General features: G+C 39.1%; 1 protein-coding gene across 2 annotated transcripts in view; it reads right to left on the bottom strand.

The window, feature by feature from the left end:
- The window catches only part of LOC132406081 (insulin receptor-like), a 217360-nt gene that overhangs the window by 36778 nt on the left and 155854 nt on the right, over window positions 1-24728 (bottom strand). For both annotated transcript variants that reach the window (XM_059991287.1, XM_059991288.1), the window contains exons 4-10: window positions 18507-18649; window positions 13310-13454; window positions 11135-11349; window positions 6998-7124; window positions 5370-5614; window positions 2780-2947; window positions 1305-1506 (exon numbers count right to left, since the gene is read on the bottom strand). In XM_059991287.1, the coding sequence (XP_059847270.1) occupies window positions 1305-1506; window positions 2780-2947; window positions 5370-5614; window positions 6998-7124; window positions 11135-11349; window positions 13310-13454; window positions 18507-18649 (1245 nt within the window). The remainder of the gene's footprint in view (window positions 1-1304; window positions 1507-2779; window positions 2948-5369; window positions 5615-6997; window positions 7125-11134; window positions 11350-13309; window positions 13455-18506; window positions 18650-24728) is intronic.

Below are 24728 nucleotides of genomic sequence, written 5' to 3'. Positions count from 1 at the left end.
GAGATATTATGTTGCCTGAGTTCCTCCAACACCTTGTGGGCATTGTTCAAGACTTCCAGCATCTGCAGAACTTCTGGTCTTTATTAACGTCAATGTCAGATTACTCCACCATTTCCCAAGATAATGGCTATTCACTTTTTAGCAGTGAATACTTCATTTCCTGAACATAAGGGAAAGTGCAGTGGTTAAGAGAAGGGGAGGGACCACAAAAGAAATTCAAAGTAGAAAATGCAGAATGATTTAAATTCAAAGACCCAGTTGCAAGCTCCAAAGCCTTTGGCACCAATATTAGGATTCAAGGAGGTAAAAGTCAGACAGAGTGTTTCAAAAGCCAAGAAATGTGGCATTATTTAGATGTCCTATCTACTTACACAATGTATTCAAACTGTGCAAAACACTGGAAAAATTACTTCGCATACAGTGTTTTAGTTTGAACAATCTCATCTGCATAAGGGAAAATTGGCAAAATGTCTTCTGTTATCCTTCATTAGAAAACTGCCAGAGGGCAATTTAACTTTTTTCTCTTGTGTGCATTTATGAAGCTGTTATAGAGTCACAGAATGATACGGTACAGAAACAGGGCCTTTGGAACAACGAGACACTAACCATCAAGCACCCATATTCACTAATTTTGCACTAATGCTATTTATTTTCCCCACATTCCCATCAAACTCTAGATTCTACCATTGACCACTAGGGACAATTTACATTGGCCACTTAACTTTCCAACCTTCATGTCCGAGATGTGGGAACTGGAGCACCCGAAAACACTTACTGTCACAAGGGGGCACAATAACACTAGAAACAAAGCAATCCAGATTAAGGATCCGTAGAAGTTGTGACAGGAGCAATTGACTGATTTTGTTTCCTTTCCCCTCAGACATTGCTTAAATGAAAATTTCCTCTATTATCTTTTATTCCATATTAAAGAGCAAAGTAAGTGACAAACTGAATAAACTTCTAGATACTGAGCATTGGTAAAATTATTGAGTTATCTGTCCAAGATGCATGGAACTGCTTCATAAATTCATGCCATGAACATAGGAGACTTTCACCCAGAAACAGTCCAAAGATTCTCAATCAATTCATAAACATCAGCAGTGGAATAGAAAGTGGTCTTGGGTGATGGTGTTAAATGCTTGGGACTACTAGATATACATCCTATCTGACACTGAGCTCCATAAGACAACAAGCCTAGCACGTTAGGCAGGACCTCCAAAGACAGTTAATATGATATGGAATTCTTTGTGTCTCCTTCTACTCTTAGGTTTGAAGAGTAAAAAGGGTTTCTGCCCTTGCATTACCTGATCATGAAAACCTCATTGTGCAGGTAGTTTTCGAACTTCTTCTGAAAGGCGGCCTCCTCAGCTTCCCTTTTGAGCTGTGACTCTGTTTTTGGACAGGCGCAGCATTCACCTAAATCCTGACAAACATCAGTCTGGTTTTGCTTCTGGACATCTTCAGTTTCACTGTGAGTCGTAGATGCTCGAGATGGCAACTTTAATCCTAATGGACAGGGATCAAAAAATTTGTTGTTATTCTGTCCAGCTAGTTAACTGAAGCCGTATTGTACCCAAACCACCTCTGTTTCAGAGCTGAGCTGTGTTGTTACAAGGATTCGTAGCAACCACTGTATCAGTAGTGGTGTCTTCACCTTTTTATCTTCCTTTATTTTATAAATAGTGAGCTAAAATCCAGATAGGCAAGTTGCATTGCCCAACAGGAACTTACAAATCATCTTTCACATGAGACTACATAATGGAGCTTTAGTCAGTATTTCAAAGAGAATAGGTATAAAACCTCAATATTCATCAGCACTTTACAAAAGTACTTTTCTATTTCACGGCTGAACACTTTGGTGCTCCAAGGTCAACTAGAAAATCAGAGATTGAACTAGGATTTTCTGGTCTACATGGCATATCTACCAGCTACCAAATACTGAGGAAGCAAGGCAATCTCATACAATTGTGTCGACTCTGTCAATCCCAGTTTAGACCCATGATAGCAGACTCAAGAGTCAAGAATGGAGATCAGACTCCCTCAGTGAATGTGAATTCAAAATCTCCGCTGATACTATAGTACTAACTCTAAATGCTACACAGCTCACAAAGTTATAAGTCATGAAAGTGCTCTGCATGATTGGGTTCTTTGGGCTCACCAAGGTCCTTGATGATCTGCATTAATCATATTTGTATTCATGAGGATCATATCCTTCTATGCTTTGCCTATTTAAGTGCCTTTGAATTGTAATTACTGTTCTTGGAGAAAAGTACAGGAACAAACCTGCAGAATGCAAGCTCTTATATAGCAATTAAATAATACCCTGTTTTAGGTGTTGGTTGAGAAATGAACAGTGGCTTGGTCAACAGAGAAAGCTTCCTTGTTTGAAATGAACTACAACCATAAGATTTTTATGGCTAACTAATAGGGGAAAAAATGAGCCACTGACAATTCAGGACAACTTAAAGTGTGCGACTTTTGTTTTATAGGTGATCTCTGCAATGGGGTTCAACTCACAGCCTTCTCATGCAGATCTGAGAGCGCTGTCTGGCATAAAACCTGACATAATTCCCCATTGTTTTACTGTGACTGAACAAGTTCACCTTTTATTAGATGAGAGTACAAGTTTTTGATTGTGTCTCTGCTAAAGCAGCTGACTTTAAAAAAAATGGATGCTTGGAACACAGGAAGTTGGAAAGGGAGCAGATTGGTAGATGCATCAGTGAGAGGAGTCAATATCAGGACCAGGTCCATCAGAGTATGCCCTGATGCTACTTACCCTTCTGGCAGTAATCAAACTCATACAGCTCACTGTCCTCCGGCTGCTGCTGCCAGAACACCAGGTAGTGGGTGATGTTACCATTAGGGTCTGTTGGAGGCTTCCACTTCAAGATTATTTGGGAGGAGGAGTTGGAAACTGATATTGGATCCAGTGGCACTGAAGGAACTGGAATACATAACAGGAGCAATTCAGAATCCTTGTAAGTTGACATATTTATCAGCAGTGATGGGCTTCCCCATTTGCCTCACATATGAAATTACATAATTTACAAGGGCAGCTCTCTCCAAGCAGAATAACACAGTAAATTCAAAAGAGTAAACTAGCAAGGATGAAATTTAAGCTCTGAGAACTTGTGAAATAAGTATGGATAATGAGAAACCAGCATAATCAAAAACATACATCTGCTTCTACTGGCTACATGGACTGAATTTCAATGGCATGAGGGTTTACATTTAGTCCACAATCTGCAGTTTGTGCTTTCTCAGTAACAAAGGTTTGAGCAAAACAAACAGAGATACACTGAAACACCTCTGATGTTTTGTGTTAGAGGGGACTCAGATGTTAAGATGAGAAAAGAAATGTTTGCTGTCAAAAGCTGCTCTGCAACAAACCTGAAAGATTAACAGATCAAGATGGCAGCACGCTTGATAGCAGTGGCTTCTATGAGGAGTTATTTTCTTTTAATAAAACACTTATGATTGAAAGATCCTGCTGGACATTAATAACTTAAAAATACTATAGATCTAACCCAGCAGCGGGCTGCTTGTTGGCAGAGAAACTGAAGGAGCTGGACTTGGTACGGAGAGTGCTGCTGTCTGCATCAGAGTGGTGGAATTGACAGTGTGCAAAAGTGGCGTGCAGTCTGACAGCAAGTGATTGCCTCCGTCACTTTTCTTGTAATTGCAAGACCCAGTTGGACATTGTTACTGTGGGAACGCTGCAAGTCCAGTTCACTGATTTATTGGCGGACAGCTGGAGAGCTGCATGGCCTCGGTCGTAGTGAAGACTTGGCCGCAAGCCGTGGTATTGCCCATTTATAGCTGCCCAGGTGAGAGGTGTCCCAGAGGCGGTATGGCATGGTGTTCATGCTGGAGTTGGTGCTGCCCCCCTCTCCAGTGTTCACTCAACAGAAGGCAAGCCGTACCGTGTTCGACTGCAGACTACTGCAAGATTCATGGACTCAGGGTCTTGGGCTCTTTTTTTTTGTGTGTGACTGTATTTTACCGATATCTTTTACGTGTTCTATTACCTTGTGCCGAGTGTGTTGATACTGTGTTTTGCACTTTAGTCCCTGAATAATGCTGCTTCATTTGGCTGTATTCATGGGTGTTCATCTATGGTTGACTGAAAATTAAATTTGAACTAAGGTGCAAGCGATGACAGGCTAAAAAAAAAACTGGGCTCCACTAAACAACTGAAAACCAAACAAAAACCTGCAGTAACAGTAAATCTAAAATAAAAACCAAAATATGCTGGAAATACTTGGTGGGTCTGTTCTGATGAAGTGTCTTCAACCTGAAACATTAGCTGCTTCTCTTTCTACAAATATGGCCTGGCCTGCTGAGTACTTCCAGCAAAATTTGCTTTTATTTTGGATTCCACCATGTCTGACTCACGGCACTCAATGAGGTGAGTTCAAATCCTATCAAGATAATGATTTAATAGAATAAATTTTGAATAAAACTAATATCAGAAATATTCAACCACTGTGGTACCCATTTGGTCCTATATTGTTCTTTAGCAATCTAAATATGCAGTCCTTACCAAGTGTAATTATTAGTGACTCAAAACCCCGAAAGCTCTTAAGCATAATTTGAAAAGACTGAGCAAGCCACACATCAGTATGGGCAATAAATGCTGAGGGATAACAGAAACATGCACTCGGGGATCCTGAGGATAAGGTGTTGGAGTTGTTATTTGTGGAGATATCCATTCCTCCTTAGGAGGTCCATTGGATAACTTGTTCCCACTCTAGTTCTCGATAGGCTGAAGGGCCATAAGTGGATCCCCAGACTCTGCCAAAAACAAGGCGGGTGGTACTTTGGTTGGTGGGTGGTTTGAAATGAACAGGCAGACAGAGTCTTAGTGCCCTCAACTAAAGGATAATTGGTGTGTCCCTCAAACCAAGTGCTCAAATTGAAAAGAAGAAAAAATAATTCACCTTTTGAAATAGTTACAACCTGATTTACAACAGCTACAGCACAGACATCAAGAGCCATACTTTGTCGAGGAGAGAATTAGAGGGCGGGTGTATGAAGATATAAATGACTGTTTTAAAAATCAAACATTAACTTTTCATTTATTTCTTAAATTTTATAATATTTATCATCAAATGGAAAAAATGTACAGTAATTCAGAAAGCCGAGCTGGTTGAGCTGATGATTTTCTCTCTAAAGCAACCAGGGAATTGGACAAGGCTAAGCTGTAGGTCTACTATGTCTACCCTGAAGGGAGGTTGCAAGTATCAATTGTTTTCATAACGAATGTAGACATAGAAATTCATAATGGTAAACAGCAGATAGCACATCCAAGCAAGTAAAATGATGGACAACTATGTAAATTAGTTCTATAAAGTATTAACACATACTGCCTGCTGTGGTGCGAATGTAGACAATGTCACTTTTGGCTCCATGATTGTGCCTCTCATCACTTATTGTGAGTAGGGTCTTGACAAAGATTGCATACTGCGTCCAGGGTTTGAGGCCGAGAAGCAGTGACCCTGGATTAACCAATTTCCCATCTGCTCGCACAGGAGGTTCCACATCTACCACCTTCCAACTGTTTGTTCCACAGGCATCCTGCCCTTCAAATTCGGTCACGTTCTGGTAAGGCCTATTTCAGGAAAAAAACCCACAAATATAGAGACAAACCGATTAACCTGCTGCCAACAGGACATTTTGTTCATCACCTACTGCTAACCTGGATAACCTGCCTATCATCCCTCAAGTTACAAACAACACTGGGAAGCTGACATCTGTCTGCCCACACAAATTATCCCTGAGAAAGTGACAGGGTTATGCCTTCTTTAACCACCATAATCAATGTCTTGAAGGCACTCCTATTAGATGGGAAGTTCCAGAATTTTGATCCAGTGGCTTTGAAAAGGTTTTATGTTTGACGATTGCAATTTACTGGTATACCGATACACCAACACTCCCTATCCTTCTTAGCGTTGGTAATTATTCTTTTTAAGTAGCTTCAGTGTCTCTACTGGGAAGTACACATTGCAGGTCAGGTAAACCAAGAGAAGAGGGGATAGACATAAGGGGGTGGAGGAGTTGCCTCATTATTGGGGTTATTTGATCCCAGAGACTGTTGTATTTCTTCAATGCTGTTGGGGCCTCACTACAGTTGGTGTGCTTTCACACTAAGATGCCTTGCAGGAGATTTTGAGGTCAGAGGTGAGCCACCTGCTACAGAATAGCTAGCCTCTGTTGTAATAGCTAAGACATTTATTGCCTGATTTTCTATGGTATCTGTTCAGTTACTGGGAACGAAAGGCTCAGGAATGTTTATTACAGTAATCCTGTGAAAACATCAAAGGGCATTTTTGCTTCTTTTTTTGAGGGTTTAATCAGCTTTATTTGTTGTGTTAACATTTGGACAGGTCTTAAGAGTTGGTGTTCTCATGCACTTGTCTACATTACAGGTTTCAGACAGTTTTGGTGAGTTGCTGATTGCATTCTCTTAAGCAGTGCACACTGCTGCTACTAAACAGCCTACGCTACACTGCATTCACAAATAGGTATTCCTATTACTAATTATTTTCGTAAACTAAATCAAGTATAATGGAAAAAGATGCATGGTGCTGTTGTGAACAGTTTGTACCCAGATTGTTAAGCAAAATGAACAAATAACATACATATGATACTTTTTTGCAATAGGGTAAAGGCCACTGAGCCCACTTCAAATGATCTTTTGTTTCCCATCCATTTCTTTCATCAACTACACCCTCACATCTTTTGTCAAGGAAAATTAAAAATGAGCAAAGAATTTGGGCTGGTTTTAATTGCCAAGAGCAAGAGCTGTGATTACTGGCAGGAACACTATTCTTTCCTCCATGAACCTTGCTGACTGCACAACCACCCAAGGAATGCTCAAAACAGACATTAAAAAAAAAACAAAGAAATGAAAACTGCATACCCAAGTACACAGTATTTTAATTTTGAACAGCATGTATTACTCTATGTACAGATAACTCAAAATGATACTTACGCCTCCTTGAAGAATACCATGAAACCCAAAAGGTCTCTGAAGTCTGGCGGCCAAAAGGGCTGCCACTTCAACACAATCTTATCAGTTGTAGTTTTATTGTAAACAAACTTCAAGAGCTGGGTTTCACCTATGCATGGACAGGAAAAGAAAATTTCCATTAGTTTTTTTGTTTCTCAAACTATTTGGAAATTGCTTTTGAGCATGACGCAGCTTCCCACCCAACTAAAAATCCTCCAAATATGAATTGCCACTTAGTCAAAAGACAAGAGAATCTCAGAGCATGCAACTCAAAGTAGGACAGATGGGATCCTAAAATAGATGTAAAAAGAATGAATAACTGTGCTATAAAATATATTTAAGTGTATAACACAGGAGGAAATTAACAAACATCAGTGCAAATATTACTTGCATTACTTTGACAACTGACATCCAGGAGAGAAAATACAGATCAGTTAAGCAAAAACACATTCTAGCAGAGCTCAGACAGGATATAGAACCTCTGAACACCAGTGTTTGCTAGAAATGACCTGAAATCCATGAGCCTTACAAAGTAACTTGTTGGATATACCTATGTATTAGTTTGGTCTGTATTGGGAGTTATTAGAACAATTTGACTTGTGCTATAAAGATTAAAATAATGGCAATCTGTGAGTGTGAATATTATCACCAGAACAGATTACCTCGTGACATATTATTGTTTATGGAAACATACTGCACCCAGAAGGGCTGCTCCATTCCTCCACAATACATTAATGATGCTGATTTGCAGCTGTGTTTGTTTACATACATTACATCAATCGAGTCAATTATAAAGTCAGGTAATGGAATATATTGTCAAAGACTGCCCATGGAAACATTTTCAAGAAAGATGACTAACATACACCATAGTGTAAACTGCAAATCCTAGGTGTCAATGCACAATTTGCTACCATCATAAAGTAGCAACAGGGTTTAGTGGATTTACTGGGATTTGGTTTGCTACAACTCAAAAGCAGTGTAGTCAAAGACCACAGATCTAACTTCTGAAATTTACCACCAATTAATATGTCAGGGCAGGATATATAGAACTTTATGAGAGAACTTGTTTCCTTGCACTGTAAGTCCCTTATCCACTTTAACTTGTCACTGGGCCTTCCTTTCAGGTAGCAGGTACAAGTTTCCCTTTACACAAGATACTGACTATCCATTTTTTTCCTGGAACTTTCCCTTTTGCTTGTGCCTTAAGGTTGTGCTTTTCTTTCTTTGTTCCTTACTTGGCTAGTTCTGAGAAAGCTTTTACTGTCAGTACCTTCAGGCATAGCCAGCCTCAATCACCACACACTATCCTGAAGGTAGATAAGTTGGGGTTAACACTGTTAATTTGCCTGGAGAGTATATTTGCCAAAGTCTTTATTGAAGTTCAACTTGTACATATAGAATTTGGTGTCCACATTGGATACACTTCTTGTCAAACAACAGCCCAAAACATTTATTTTCACAGAATCATTCCATGGAGATAATACTCCAGACTCCTTCATCACAATCATGGGCATGGCTTCTCCCATGGACAAGATAGACTCAACCAGCAAAGGAAGCACAGTGATATAAAGGTGGGACAGCGTTGCCCAAACTGTCTATTTTCAATTATCAGCAAAGTGGAGGAAGCTACTGTGACCAAAACACTGTCAGTCTTCAATCACAAAAAACCCATCTAACAATGCAGTTTGGATTTAGCCAGCGTTGCTCTGCTTCAGACCTCATTACTAGCCTTGGTTCAAACATGGACTAAGATTTGAATTCCAGGTGCGAGGTGAAATCGACTGTCATTGACTTCAAGGCAAAATTTGACCGAGTGTAGCAAGGTGTCCTGGTAAAGTTAGTGTCAATTGCCATCAAATGGAAAAAAAAACTGCAGTAAATGGAATCATGCCTCACAAAAAGGAAGATAGCTATGGATGATCAATCCTCTTAGCCCAAGGACCACAAGACCCCAAGACATAGGAGCAGAATTAAGCCATTTGGTCCTTTGAGTCTGCTCTGCCATTTGATCACCCTCCAGTTTGCTCAATACAAAGCTGGTCTTCCAGTGCTAATAGCTGTCTGTCCATGACGTACATTGCAGACCAGGGCCTTCCAATGACCAGGACTAAATGGTAAGGGACGGACCAAAGTTTGGCGCAAACTGTCGCACAAAAGGTTCTATGAAAGCCTTCTTTTATTCAAATCCATGCAAGTGGAACTAAGTTAAAACCTTATGAATGTATTGCTCATGGAAACTATGTGAATAAACTAACATTGAGTCAATCTTGTAAGCAAATGTATTGTGACTGGTGACAATGAATGTATTTTACTGAAATGACTATTTAATGATAAAATTCTTGAAATTTTATTAGTTATTATATTTTTTTAGAACAAAGCCTGCAGATGGGTAGCTTAACAAAGTTGGAGTTGGTCTTTGCAGTTGTAGATATTGAAATGGAATCAGATTAGAATGCTAACAAGTTTGCAAATGCTGGATTATATAATCAAGATTTACACACCCTGCTCAGGAGTGATTTTATTGGGGATTTTATCATTTTGAGAGGGATTTAAGGGGTAAAGAGATAAAAACATGTTCATACATTCTGATTGTGAGAACTATTGGTAAGGCTGACGCCTTTAGCAATCTTTGATAGTTACTGAGAAAGTGCTGAACCAGTGCGATCCAAGACACGATCGTAATTACCAATATTGTGAATTCTTTAGAATTATTTTTCAGATCAGGATGGTACATGTTAACCGAAGGGGAGCTTCACTTGGATCCAATGCCTTGCTATTCTGTCAACACTTGCTTCTTCATCATCTAACTTTATTCACTTTACCTTAGCAGCTATACCTTCAAGCTATGAAGAATTCAAGTTCTTGGAATCTCTGCCTAACCTTCTCTATCCCTTTGAAAACAAAATATCTGCAGTTGCCAGAAATCCAAGGTAAAACAGAAAATGCTGGAGACACTCAGCAGGTGACACAACATGTGTCAAATAAAATAAAGGTTAACACTACAGATTGAAAGCCCTTCATCAGAACATTACAACTGAAATCAACCATTTGAAGTTATAGAGAAGCCAACAAGACACTAGCTTGATTTCTCACTTTTCCAATTCTTTTGATGTTGAACTGAAACATTAATTCTGTTTCTCTTTCTACAAATGCTGCCTGATCTGCTGACTGCTTCCAGGAGTTTCTGTTTTTTTCCAATGCTGTTTTGCCAATTTTTTTTTTAAACATGTGTTTCTGTGACCAAATGGGTGTTACATGTTGTTTGATAACACTCCCAAGAAGCATCTTAGGGGATTTTGCTACAGTTACAGCACAGCGTATAAGTTAGTTATGTGATTGTTATTCCTGGAATCAAAGAAAGAGACTCAGAGAGGATAACTGAAATTTGTGGAGAAAAATTTTAAACAACTTATATTGCAGGCTTTAAATAAACACATTTCTGTATTCACTAAGGAACAAGGTATTGTTTTGGAAATTTCAGCTGGGATGGTAAAATTCTAAAATAACGTTAGTTAAAATGGAGACGGTATTAAATGATAGTGTGTATATAATTATGAGAGCAATTTCTATCTACCCCATCCGCTATCTATGGAGAGTTGTCCAAGACAGGCGGCATTGGTTTAAGGTGATTAGAAGGAGGTTCGTAGGGGTTCCGAGAAAGAACTTTTTCCACCCAGAGGTAGTTGGAAGTCTGGAACTCATAACCTGAGAAAGCAATTAAGTCATATTGTCTCACAACATTTAAGCAGCATTTAGACAAGCACTTGAATTGCTAAGGCATAGTAGGGATGAGTATAGTAGGTGCTTGATGGTCAGCATAAACAATGGGCCTCAGAACTTGTTTCTGTGCTGTATAGTTCAAAGATTAACTGCTCATATATATCTACATATCTTATTTTTTTGAGGCCTTTCAGGATGTAACAAGCAGATTTGATAGAAGGGACTCTCCAATGCTGATTACTTAACATAGAAAGAATAATCCACATTAATATTATCAAAAGATAATACTCGCAACTTAACCACAGAAAATCAAAGAAACAGTATGTTGTTTTGTGTGTGATTATTAAACAAAGACCCCATCACCTATAAAGATTTAATATTATGATTTAAAAATCTCACATGATGCCTGGTCTCCATTAGTTTTTTGCGCAATATCCATTTTTTGTTGTCGCCCTTTGGTTCCTGTAGCCACCTCCATCTTGTATATTTCGGACAAGCACAGCTTGGGGTTGTAGTGGAAAAACATTTTGCCCTGGGTAATAGTCAGGTTGTGCTTGTCCCAATCCCACAGTTGCTGTAAGTTTTGATTGTCCAATACATAGAAGGAATAATTCCTGGACGTCAAATATAAAAGCAGAACAAACATGGAAAGTAAATACAAATTCTTATTTAGATTTGGAAGAGAAAAATAAAAAATAAACATACAATTTCTTTGTGGATTATTAAACAAAGGAACACCTGGTAACATGCCGTGCAGGTGCAAATCAGAAATGTCATCTATCATTATTTTGTATAAATATATTTAGAAATTCCCACCCAAACCATTTAGACTCTCCACTTCCGTCTCCCACTTCATAGCTCTCTGTAAATAGAAATCTATTTTCAGGACCAAACTTTGGATCAACCCTCCAAATGTCACTTCTTGCTAGATGTGCATACATTTCAGTCCATTTACATTTCATTGAAACATTTTAGGCTACACCGTACTGTTCAAAAGTTGTAGGGTTATAAATGTTCCTAAACCTGGTGATGTAGGACCCAAGGGTTCTGTACCTCCTGCCTACATCATAACAGATGAATGAACTAGCTGTATAATTTAGTGAACCGGGAACCCATATTCTCTAGTCTTCCTTTGGTTTTAGCTCTTATTCAAATCCACGTATTGCAAGTACCTCATGTACTACCGCAACATATGTTAAAAATCACATGATAAAACAGGACCAGAAATAGCCCACCTGTCCTCAAGCCTACTTCCTCATTCAAAATGATTTTGTCTGACATAACCCAGCCTCAACTCTCTCATGTTAGTTCCCCAATTACCCAATTCCTTGATCCAATTACCCAATGTATTTACCTCAACTTTATATACTTCTAAAGATCCAGCCTCCATAATTTCTGGAGAAGAGAATTCCAGGGATTCATCACCCTCTGAGAGAAGAATTTTCTATGCATCTCAGTTTTTAATACCCAGACCCGTATTTTGTAACTGTGGTCATTAATTTCCAAGTCATGCCCTCTTAGAGTCATAAATGTTTCAACACATTATCCTAGACGCCCCAAAAAAAAAACAAATCCATTCTAATTAGTTCCTTGATAGGATAATCCTTTCATCCCAGTAATTAGCCTGATGAATCTTCTTTGGACTGCCTCCAATGCTACTATATCCCATCTTAAGCAAAGAGGCTAAAATTCTGAAGAGAACTCCAGGTATGCCCTCAGCAATGTCCTGTACAATTGCAGCAAAAGTGTACAATTTCTAAACTCCAATACAAATGCAACGAAGGCCAATATAGCTTTTATCTTTTTAACAGCTTATACTTCGCTGCCAATTTTGTTGTGATTTATCCACAAGAACGTCTACAGCTCTCTGAACTTCACTCATCAGCAATCTCCCCATTAGATAAATAATCCACGTTTTGATTCCTCCCCCTGAAATGCGCAACCTCACACTTTTCCACATTAAACTCATTTTGGTAAGTTTTCACCAGTTTAATCAAACTATCTATATGCTGTTGCAAGATCACAATATCCTCATCAGTGTACCCTTTCACCAAATCAACTACTCTGTGATTGGCAAACTTGGATATTTGCATTCTGTCCCTTCTTCCAGGCAATTAGAACATAGAATTAGTAAAAAAAAATGAAGTTCAGGAACTCAGCCCTGGGGTAATCTTTGCAAATCCAGATATAATACATCTACAGATTCTGCTCCATCGAATCTGCATGCTAGATCGTGAAAGAATTTAGGCAAAGTTGTCAAACATGATTCACCTTAAATACAGCCATGTTCAATGGCTTTGATATATTAAACTTTCCTAAATGGTTAGCTATTTTTTCTTTGACTACTGATTGTAGCATCCTGTCAACATCAGATGTTAAACTAGCTGAATAATAGTTCCCTGCCTTTTGTCTTCCTCCAACATTAGTTTGAAAATCTTTACAAATCAAATACTGCAATAAAATTTAGAAAGAAATGGTAAATATTACAAAAACAAGAAAAAGAGGGACATTTGAAAAATCATACATACATAATTTACATATAGAAATGGTACCTCTATAGACTCTGTGACTTACCCAGGTTCCACAGTTTCACCTTGAATCAAATGTAGACTACGGAAAAAGGATAGTGACACCAAAGCATAGGAGCTGCGGATCTTCAGGTAGCCAGTGATTACTTCAATTAAACCGAGGTTTGCTTCCAGCTCTGCTGCAATATTGGCTGAAGAAGAAAGCAAGAAAATACAGTTGTGCGACCATATGCACAAAGGAAACTAGAAATCACACAGAATTTGAAAGAAACACTACTCTGGAGCGACGCATATACTCCCACTCTTCATACTGAAACCATCTCCTCCACATGACAGACAACAGTATGAAGAATGTGTACAAAGAGATGTTCATACTGACAGAAAGAACGAAGACATGTCAACTGCACTAGAGGAATGAATAAGTGTACAGAGAGTGAGTCAAGAATGAGAAGTGGACAGATTTTCTAAATGGCAGGAGACAAAGGTGCTGGTGTTCAGAGAGACCAGGGAGGTTCTAGTTACCAGGGTGGTACAGAAATTAATTAGGTAGGCAAACAGTGTGTTGGACTGTATTGCAAGATCTGTTGAATGTAACAACTTGACTGCTACTTCATTTATTTCTTACATTAGTGGTGGACAATCTACCGGAGAGGATTCTTAGAGACAGGATTTTTATAAATGACTTACATAAGGAACTGGAATGGTGGGTTAGTAAGTTTGCTGATGACACTAAGGTTGGTGATATTGTGGATAGTGTAGAAGGTTGTCAAACATTACAATGAGACATTGACAGGACATTGGGGTAAGAAGTTGAATCTAGAGTCCAATCTGGAGAAGTGTGAAGTGATACACTTTGGGAGGTCAAACCTGAAGGCAGACTACAAGATTTTTGGCAGGATTCTTAGTAATGTGGAGGAACAGAGGGAACTTGGGGTCCAAGTCTACAGATCCCTCAAAGTTGCCGTGCAAGTTGACAGGATTGTTTAGAAAGCACCTGGTTATAGTGGCCATCGATAGATGGGGGATGAGTTCAAGAGCCATGAGGTAATGTTGCAGCTCTATAAAACTCCGGTTAGATCATACTTGGAGTACTGCGTTCAGCTCTGGTGTTCTCATTATATGTGGGATATGGAAGTTTTAGAGGGTACAGGAAGTTTTAGAGAGGGTGCAGGAAATTTACCAGAAGAGTCTCAGCCCGACACGTTGACTGTTGATTCATTTCCATAGATGCTACCTGACCTGCTGAGTTCCTCCAGCATTTTGTGTGTGCTGCTTTGGATTTCATCATCAGCAGAATTTCTTGTGTTTATGATTTACCACAATGCTGCTTGGATTAGAGAGCATGCCTAATAAGAGAAGGTTGAGTGAGCTAAGGCCTTTCCCTTTGGAGAGAAGGAGGATGAGAGGTGACTTGATTGAGGTGTACAAGATGATAAGAGACAGAGTGGACAGCAGCACCTCTTTCCCAAGGTGGTTATGGCTAACTGGAGAGGACATACTTTTAAGGTGAATGGATAAAAATATAGGGGAGGAATGTCAGAGGTAGGTTTCCTACACAAAGAATGGCAAGTGCATGGAACGCATTGCTGGGACTGATGGCAGAGGTAGATACATTAGGGACATATAAGAGACTCTTTGAAAGACACACAGGTGAAAGACAAATGGAGGACCATGTGGGAGGGAAGGATTAGATTGATCTCGGAGTAGGTTAAAAGGTGAGCACAACACCAGTGCTGAAGGATCTGCATTGTGTGGTACTGTTCTATGTTCATATGAGGGTCCTGGACAGGCTCGACTTGGAATACCATCAATAAATCTGGTACTTGCAATAGGACTTCTACAAAGTTGCAGCATTTCATTTCTAAGATGTCTAATCCTATATAAAACGAATGAAGCAGACTGGACTTGCAGTTCAGGTAAGTAAGAAGTGATCTTGTCAAACTAATGCAATTTGATAGTGTAAAAGCAGTTATGTTTCTCATGAATGGAGTGTCTAGAATCAGGAGTCACATTCTCAAAATAAAGGTTTGCCCTTTCAGGATAGACAGGAGATTAAATACATTCACCATGAAGATTACAAATCTTTGGGTTTCTTTACCCAAGAAGACAATGGAGTATATTCCAGAAAAAGTAAAATCATTTTTTGGATATTAAGGAAAACAAACAATATATATCTTCCGCAGGAAAATATCAAGCCAAAATGAACACCCGTGGTCTCATTGAATGGTAAATTAAGCACAAGGGGCTGAATGGCCTACTTCTGCTTTTATTTTTTTTTAATGTTCTTACTTATCATGAGTCCTTGAAGATCAGTTAACTCCATGGAGACCACTACTTGGATTTAGTCTGCTTGGCTCTGCTACTTACTGGTAATTGAGGAGTGGTATGTTTATTTTTAATCAAAAACAGGTGACCTAAGGTCAGCACTCTCCATGTAGAGACTGGATGTGGTTCACACATAAGGCTATTACAAACACCAACTCTCAGTCTAAGCAATTCTATAATGGTAGATACAGATGCTATTGCTAGAGAATCCATATTGGACATGGTACTCTTCCACACCTCTTAAACTGGACTCTAAGACAAAGAAGCAGATCAGATACAGTGTGAGTACTAAAAGGATAGAAAGTGGGCAAGACCTAACACTTAAAAAAAATGTTAACTTGTTTTAACTATCACTCAGATATGTTTGCACATCATCTCAGGCCTCACTTGGATTCTGGTATTCAATCTTGATCACCTCATAACAAATAATGGGATAATTATAACTGGAAGCAACAGCATGGGTTCAAAAGAGGTGATGGATAAAGTGAGACTTCCCCTTGTTTAATATGAAAATATTAAACAGATTAAAACAACACATGAACATTGCTTCAAAATAAGCTAGGCAGAAACTGGATGGATATTAAGAAGAACCTGTATGAAAAATGATAAGTGTGTGGAATGAGCTTTGTTTTGATACAAACTGGCTGCTAATTCACATTCAGACATCAGAGGGTGCTTTCAGACAAGAAATCCTTCCTCTGTAATAGTAAAACAAAACTGCTTCAAAATTAAGGGTACTGTCATATAAATATTTCTTTGCTTAGTAACTAAAGGATAAGAAACAACCATACTTTTGCTGAAATATTGTCCACCTAGCATTTCATCTCACACAACAGAGCACATGTTTATAATGTACCAGTGATTCCACATTTGCCAATCTGTTTGGTTAATCCAAACAATCATGACCCTTTGTAAATAAGTTCTTACCACTGGTTTTAAATTGTTATCTGAGTTTCCTTTCCCGATTTACTTGCAGCATTTATCTGTTTTATTGCATTTTATATGCTCTACGAGTCCCACTTTACAAAACGTGGTTTTCCGTACTTTCCCATAATTTTAGTTTATTGGTAAATGGACTAAGAAATCTAACTGATAAAGGCTTAGAGGGATATGGGCCAAACACAGGCAAATAGGACCAGCTTAGACGTGAATCCCGGTAGGCACGCACCATTTGGACTAAAGAGCCTGCTCCCAGGCTGTATATAACCTCAACATGTTACTTTATGTTGTTGGCTATCTGTTCTACAAACTCATTAACTTTTAAAGTTCGTAACCACTATATGTAGTCATTGGAATTGGATAGTTTACTCATCTCCCTCTGTCCTATATCTAGATTCCTCTATGTCAACTTAATTGTTATTAGAAGATGTAATTAATCTGAAGTGCTCATTGAAATTACAGAAAACAGTTCACTTTACCATTTGTCAGCCCATCTGCACTGTCAATCAATGCTCTCTGCAAATCTTTTATTGCAATCTTCCTATTACTCTCCCATTTTAAAGTTAATTTGACTTATTTAATAGTTGTTAAAATATGAGATGGCAACAAATGACAAAAATGTTTACTTATTTAGTAAGTGAAGCTTGTTATACATTAAAGTGTGATGGCTTTGACACAATTGATGCAAAGATCTCCACTCTCATTTAATTTTCTCGTATCTGGTCAGGTCTTTGTTTCATATTGCTACAGATTTCTCCATAGCTAATTTATTTTAAGCAACCTGAATTACTGTATCCTTTAACAACCTTAAGTACCCTTTAAATACAACAATTATCCTTTAAACATCTTAAGGTATTTTCTATGTTAAAGCTGTCTGTAGCTCCCATAGCAATCTATATAATTCTAACAGAACTTCTCATTCTTCTTTAAAATTCGTTATGGGATGCAGGGGACATGCAGCTTTCATACTGTCTTTCTCAGCACTCTTATTTCCTTCTTCTGTTGTTTGCCCTTCCCACTGTGTAGCTCTGCCCTGACTCTTCTCATCTCTGAGCAACATCCGCTCAGCTCTTAACAGCAGGGTATTTTGAGTCTTTCATTCGGATATCACGGGCCAGTGAGAAGCTGCAGGAACCGAATAAGTCAAGGCATAATGCTGAATCTTCACCCTAAAAATCCCAGAGCTTCAGCCAATAATTCCTAAGAGGCCTTTTCGATGCCTTCAGTTAAAGAGACATTTATTATATTTTTTTAAAAATCAGCAACTGTATGCTAAAATAATTAAAGCTTTCAGAAGCAAGAATATAATTCTTACTTACCATGGATTTCAAAAAATATGGAGTCAAAACTGTATTAAACACATATCTAATGCAACTAATAATCTGATTGTGGAGAAGAACTCAAGATGAAAGAGAAATATTAAGTTTCATCACTTAATGTTTTGGAACTTCACCAATTACCTACTGAAACTTTTGTTGGTATTAAGATTCATCCAGTTGGTCAGTGGGAAAAGATTCACAGCATGGATGTCATCAACAGGACGGAACCACAGTAAATAGTCAGCCAGCACTTTTATGAAAGGCTAAGACTGGTGTTAAGAAGGAGACTATTTTTGAGGGAAAAAAAGTTAGTTTCTTACATTTTTCTTCTTCCTATGGGGAATCTGGCAAGCCAGATATACTGCCAAAATTATGTGCACATGTTTAAGTATAAGAACAGTAAACACATTGGTTTGAAAATGTTTTATAAGTTCACCCACACTGAGGCAGCAGTACAAGAGAAATACAACAACATCCTGAGATTGCAAATGCTGGTATTTGGAGCAACAAAGGCGCTGCTGGGGGGTCTCACTTGGAGAAGCAGCATCTGCACAGGTAGTGTTTCGGATCGAGACCTTGTACCTGAATGTGGACCATTCTTTTGTCTCCGTTGATGCTGCCTGACCTGCTGAGTTCCTTCAACAGGTTTCCCATACTTACTTCCTCCACGGATGTTGATGATCAAGCTGCCTTTGATGACGGTGCAGCCTCGCAGGTCCTGAGCAGCTGTCACAGATTCTATGGTCTTTATATTCACAGAGCATATCTTCGGACACAGGCCAGTACAAGGAGTACAAAGCAGGCTGATGAAGATAACAAAAATAATCATTAGTAATCACTGCAAGTACAAGAAGATATGTTTAGTGTCATCATTCTGGAACTGAAGAGCATACTATTATTGGTCAGCCTGCATTCAGACACGAGTACAAGGGAAATATCTACAAATGTTGGAGCCTAGGATTCTGTGGTCAATTAAAAAAATGCCAGCACAGTGAACACCACCACAAAAACATCTAAAATCACGCCAGACATTGAAGAAAACAGTAATCAATGTCCATACCATGCATACAAAATCACTACCTGGATAGATGGAGTTGTGGAGTATATCCAATGCATGGAACGAATATGACTTATCCTACAGTAAAGGTCCCTGGACTTGACCTTCCTTGTAAACAACAGTTAGTCCACAACAGATTCCAAAAGATCGTGGATGATGCAGTAAAGTGCTACAAGAATGCAACTGGTAAGATGATCTAAAGAGTAAATGTACCAGCAAGTATTAAACCACAGAGTATATTAATTCACCCTGTTATGAATCTAATGCAGGAGACACCTCATTTTTCCATACGGCGTCTTAGGATGCTATTGACTGTGTTAACAGAGTAGACATCTGACTGTGCAGCTTTTCAAGTCATGCAAAAAAACCAGCGATGGCATCTTCAGTTCAGAGAACTGAGAGTATGTGCCTCATCCTAAAAAGGTAACTTAGCTGAAATCATTAGTCAGCACAAAGTGAGTGTTTTACTTTCAATAAAAGTATTATACTGTCAGTCTATTCAGATGATATTTGTTCAGTGGAGAGGTGCTCTGCCACGTCTAGACAACATACATTCAAAGCAATAGCATCAGAAAATTTAACAAAAATACAGATTTTCGGACTTCATCTGTGTAGAGGAGCAGATTGAAAATTTCAAGTTATTGACCATTCATTCATCATCATTTTGGGTTGTGGGTTGGTTTATGTTCAATCAGATCTGGTACCTACATTCTGAATAGACTCTAATCCCACAGCATCTCTCACTAGTAGCAGTTCTAGTGGCATCGGTAGTAACAAAGGCTTTTACTATCCCTCCCCTTCCACAAGTAGGTACGGGTGGGGACCAGACTTTGGGCGCAACAGAATCTGACATCCTACTCTTAGAACCAAACTCTTGGATTTTATGGGCAGTACTATTAATGGCAGCTTCAACTTTTAAAATAATCCAGTACTTAGTGACATTTCAAATAGTTCAAATAGATTTAAATAAATAAAATTATACAGTTGAAATACAACTCTGTAAGCAATTTAGCAAGTGAAATACATAACAAATAGAAAGCTAAGAAGAATAAAACAAATTGATGCAGTCTTGAAGGTAAGCAATCCCATTCACATGAATTGCAATCGGCTTCTCAACTTGGTACAATATGGAACTGTCACTGAGACTCGACTGCATCCAACATCAATCTGACAGGCCAGTTCTGCAAAATGAAAGATGCTGGAGAGATACCTAATGGAAATTCAAGCCACCTTAGAGGGGGGTAGTCCTGAATGTGAAGCAATGAAAAGGAAATTCTCTGATTTCAGGTAACTTGCACACTCCTCCGACCTTTTTCTCTCCACCTGGTCTACCCAGGCCCCCCTACACACACCCAAATCCCCTCACCCCTCCTTCGACTTACTCCATCAGCCTATCATCCATGCACACACCCACTGGGTTCCCTCATTCTACAGTTCCTATCTGCCCATGATACCTCCCTTATTTGATTCTAGACCCCCCCCCTTCCCTTTTCCTATCAGATTCCAGTAAGTGCAGCCCACTGATGGCTTCATGTAACACCTCCCAACCTTTATCTCTATTTCTACCCTTCCCTCCTCCCACTGCCAATCACCACTGCTCAACCAGGATCAACCTATTGCTTGCTAGCTCTTGCCCCAAACCTCCTTTCCCTCTCACCTCTTTATATTGGTCATCTCTTCTCTCTATCTTTCATGTGAGAATCTCCACCTCCTTTTACAGATGCTGCTTGACTACTAGGTTCCTCCGCAAATTGTTTTTGTTCCACCTTAAGCTCTGTTTTTCTCTCTCCGCATATGCTACCCCAACTGCTGAATATTTCAGTATTCTCTACCTTCATTTCAGATTTCTAGCAATTGTAATATTTTGTTTTTGTAAAATAACAAACAGAGTACCTTATGATTGAGTTTCAAACTTTTGCAGGTGGCTCCAAGCAAATTAATTCTTGTGTGCCTGCAGTTAAGAAGTTTAAAAAAAATAGCCATGCTGTATTTTTGAAATCTAGGTATTCTTGTAACTTAGAAAACAGCAGACAATTTGTGCACAATAAACTGTCACAAACAGCAATGTGACAAATGGTCATGTAATCTGTTTCAGAAATATTGATTCGGAATAAATGTTGGTTGCGATACAACATTTATTCCATCCTTCCTAATGATCTTTTTTCCACTGAAAGACCACCTGAAAAATTAAACAGCCAAAAAATACAGACTACAAAGCCTACCCATATTCCATGGGACTTCCCATTCTCTTTCTGACATGTCTGTCTATCACATGTCCTCTATTGCTACGATGAAGCCAAACTCAGGTTGATATGCTGTCTGGGTAGCCTCCAACCCGATGGCATGAACATTGATGTTAACTTCCAATAATTTCTCCAAGTCCTCCTCTCATTTTCCACTCCTCATTCTGGTTACACCTCCTCTTCTTCTCACCTGCCCATCACCTCCTCCTTCCTTCTCTTTCATGGTCCACTGTCCTTTATTATTCTCCCACCTCTTTCACCTATCCCCTCTCAGCTTCTTACTTCAACCCTTCACCACCCACCCCCCATCCCACATACCCACCTCCATCCTCACCTATTCTCACATATTACCTGCCAGGTTGTCCTCCTCCCCCCCCCACCCCCACCCACCCATCTTCTTTTAGGGCTTCTGCGCCCCATTTCTTTCCAATCCTGATCAAGGGCCTCGCCCATAAACATTGTATGCTTATTCCCCTGCTTAATGTTACCTGACTCACTGAGTTCCTCCAGCCTACTCTGTGCCTGACTTAGAAGATGGTTTAATTTTTCTTTCAAAATAACTCCCTTAGTAGTTTAGAGAATTCGCCAGGATTATATGCTTATGTCTGTAGTGTGAAATCTGAATCCACAACTTTGTGACTCAAAGAGAAGAAAAATGTGTGGGACACTGTGTTACTAAAATGTGGAATTATCTCCTCGTACAGTCTAAAATTAGACAAGAACAGCGCACACCTACATAATACGCCTTTAACGAAAAACCTCTGGAATCAGAAAATTTGCTGCGATAATAAAAGTCGATTGTTCCATCGAGTGTATGCCAGGCATGTCACAAAATAATATCTGTTAAGCCAAGGAGGAGGTAACTAAATTCTAAGGAAGGCATTAAACCAGAACTAGGAAACTTTTAAGGAAGGAAATGTAGAACATGTGTTTCAGGAAATGAAAACACCTAATTCCAATGCTGAACTGAAGGAAGGGTGGTTGCAGAGCAAGATGTTCAGGTCAGGGACCAGATCTGGGCGCTGGTGAGTGGCTTGGGGCTTAAAGCAAAGGTTTGAAGTATTGTTCAGCGTACTTTGGAGTTCAATGTGATACAGTAAAATGGGTGAGAGATCAAATTAAGCCTCCAGTTCTGATGTTTGCTATGACAGCACTCCAAATTATTCTTAAATATTAATGACAAGACTAGAAACAAAGTACCATCTTAACATCATCAGTGGTTCATTTTAGAAACAAGAGCAAGATATTAACTGGCAATTAACGTCACCAACTGGTCAACAAGCCCCTGTATGTGCTGTAGCCAAATAAAAAAAGTCTAAAAAAAACTTGATTATGTAAGTAGCCAAGCTTGCTCAACAGATCAGACCTGTTCCTAAGAAGGAGATGTTCCTGTATGACATTCACAAAAGCAGATTAAACTGTTCTACAGTTATCTCCTTCTTAGGAAGTCCCCCAGGGTCAAGGATAACTTGTTTCCACTCCATTTCTGAGGTGCATAAATTCTTTTAACATGGGGTTTCCATTACACATCAAATTACTGCATAGACTTGATGGAAAGAGGTATTGGCTAAGGGCAGGGAGGTTTTAGATAATTGATTTGAGTGTACATTCTGCTGCACAGACTAAGCACACAGACACACATGGACACAGATCAATACAATTGGAATGGCACCCTGAAATAAAGGCTATTATTAGCTATGCAAATCACACTACAAGATAGTTACCTGGACATGACGGATACCAGGACAACAGCCAAATACATTCTCAAAATAAATGAAAATGCTCAAGCCCAAGTTTCTTCTTTAAGACTATCACCATAATCACCACATATTTTAATTCACCGCTATTCTTTTAATTCTCTCTCGCTTTGCCACAGTGCCCAATTTTCTCCCCTTTAAGAACCTTTCGGCTGCATCTACATCAAGCAGCACAACATTAATGTGAGTTAACACGAGGAAATCTGTAGATGCTGGAAATTCAAACAACAACACACACAAAATGCTGGTACAACACACACAAAATGCTGGTAGAACACAGCAGGCTAGGCAGCATCTATAGGGAGAAGCGCTGTTGACGTTTTGGGCCGAGACCTGACCAGCGCTTCTCCCTATAGATGCTGCCTAGCCTGCTGTGTTCTACCAGCATTTTGTTTGTGTTAATATGAGTTGTTGGTTTACTGCAGATTGTGTAAGTGGGCAAAAGTGTCCTTTTCAGTGAGCTTTTGTTTATGGTATTCAGTCAAGGAAAGGGAAAAAATTAAAGGGGCAATAGAACAAAAAGTAATTCACAGATTCAGAAAAGTCTGTAAATTAACCATGCCACCAATCACTCACATTCTTCTTTTTCACTCTTCCTCCATGAGGAAGACAGAGAAAAATTAGCCAATATCATGCAGTTTACTGGTTAATACTATATTGCCTCATAACAACGGGCTTTGTGGCAGTTGTTACCCTGGTCAAAGCACTCAGAATCAGATCAAAAAGAACACTGGCTTGAAAAGATTACAGGCTTGAAGCGGAAAAGTACTGTGACCGATAAGTGCTGGGATCCTGCTTGTCACTGTAAGTTAAAGGAGAGTTGATCATCCTAAAAATATAAAATTCCTAATCCTTGACCAGGAGATGTTGTGAGGGTGCTTAGTTCGGTTTTAGAATCGAAAAACTATTGATAATTTCCTCAAGAAAGGGCAATCCAGCCTCTTGCACTGAGAAGTTTTTTCACTCGAGAGGATTGTAAATCTTTGAAAAATCACCATTCCAGAGGGCTCGGGATGTTCGATAATTGAGTACATTCACTAATATGAACAAATTTTTGGACTCCAGTGGAATCGTGAGTGTAGAAGTAAGATGGTAGTCACAATAAAATAGAAGGTTGACCATGAATGTCAGAGAAGACTGAAATGATTGAATGGTTTAGTCCTATTGTTCTTAAGTTATTTTGTTAACTCTTTGGCTACCAAATTCCATCAGCAAACAGGTCACCTTGTAGTTACCTGCTTATGCTCCTCCCAATCTCACCATCCCACAAGAAATGGTTAAAATAACCTCAGTCTCAATGGAAACTAATTTCTCTTCTTATTTATGCAGATATTAAAGCCAGAGGCATGGCTTAAATTAAACCTGCTTAGTCACAAACCACAATTTAGCCAAGTGTTTCAGAAGCACAGTGCCTGCATGACAATATAGGTGCAGTAAGTGGGCAGATGGAACTCCTTCTTTCCATGGACATGAGAAATGAAAAAGAGACCATTATCTCCTAAACAAGAACAGATAGAAATACCGACAGAGGGTGTGGTCCCAGGGTTAAATGGAGCATGCGCAGGATACTACACTTCACCTCTGGATACCTGTACTTATCACTCTTTGTAGTGATTATCACGGATCTCAATGGGGAAGTGTCAGGCATCCACAAAACAATCAACATAGTCACTCAGGAGTCCATGTCAGCTACTAATTTTCTCAAAACAGCATTTTGCACATTTTCCCCAAAATGGACTACTCAAAAAAATGATTTAAAAGCAGCAGGTGAAGTAACCAGACTTTGCAGTAGCATGCGAAATAAACTGCTTTTTGACAGCAATAC

Source organism: Hypanus sabinus, chromosome 16, assembly GCF_030144855.1.
Source record: "Hypanus sabinus isolate sHypSab1 chromosome 16, sHypSab1.hap1, whole genome shotgun sequence".
NCBI classification, from domain to species: Eukaryota; Metazoa; Chordata; class Chondrichthyes; order Myliobatiformes; family Dasyatidae; genus Hypanus; species Hypanus sabinus.
The sequence above is the reverse complement of the archived record's forward strand: the minus strand, read 5'-3'. Positions and strand labels throughout refer to the sequence as shown.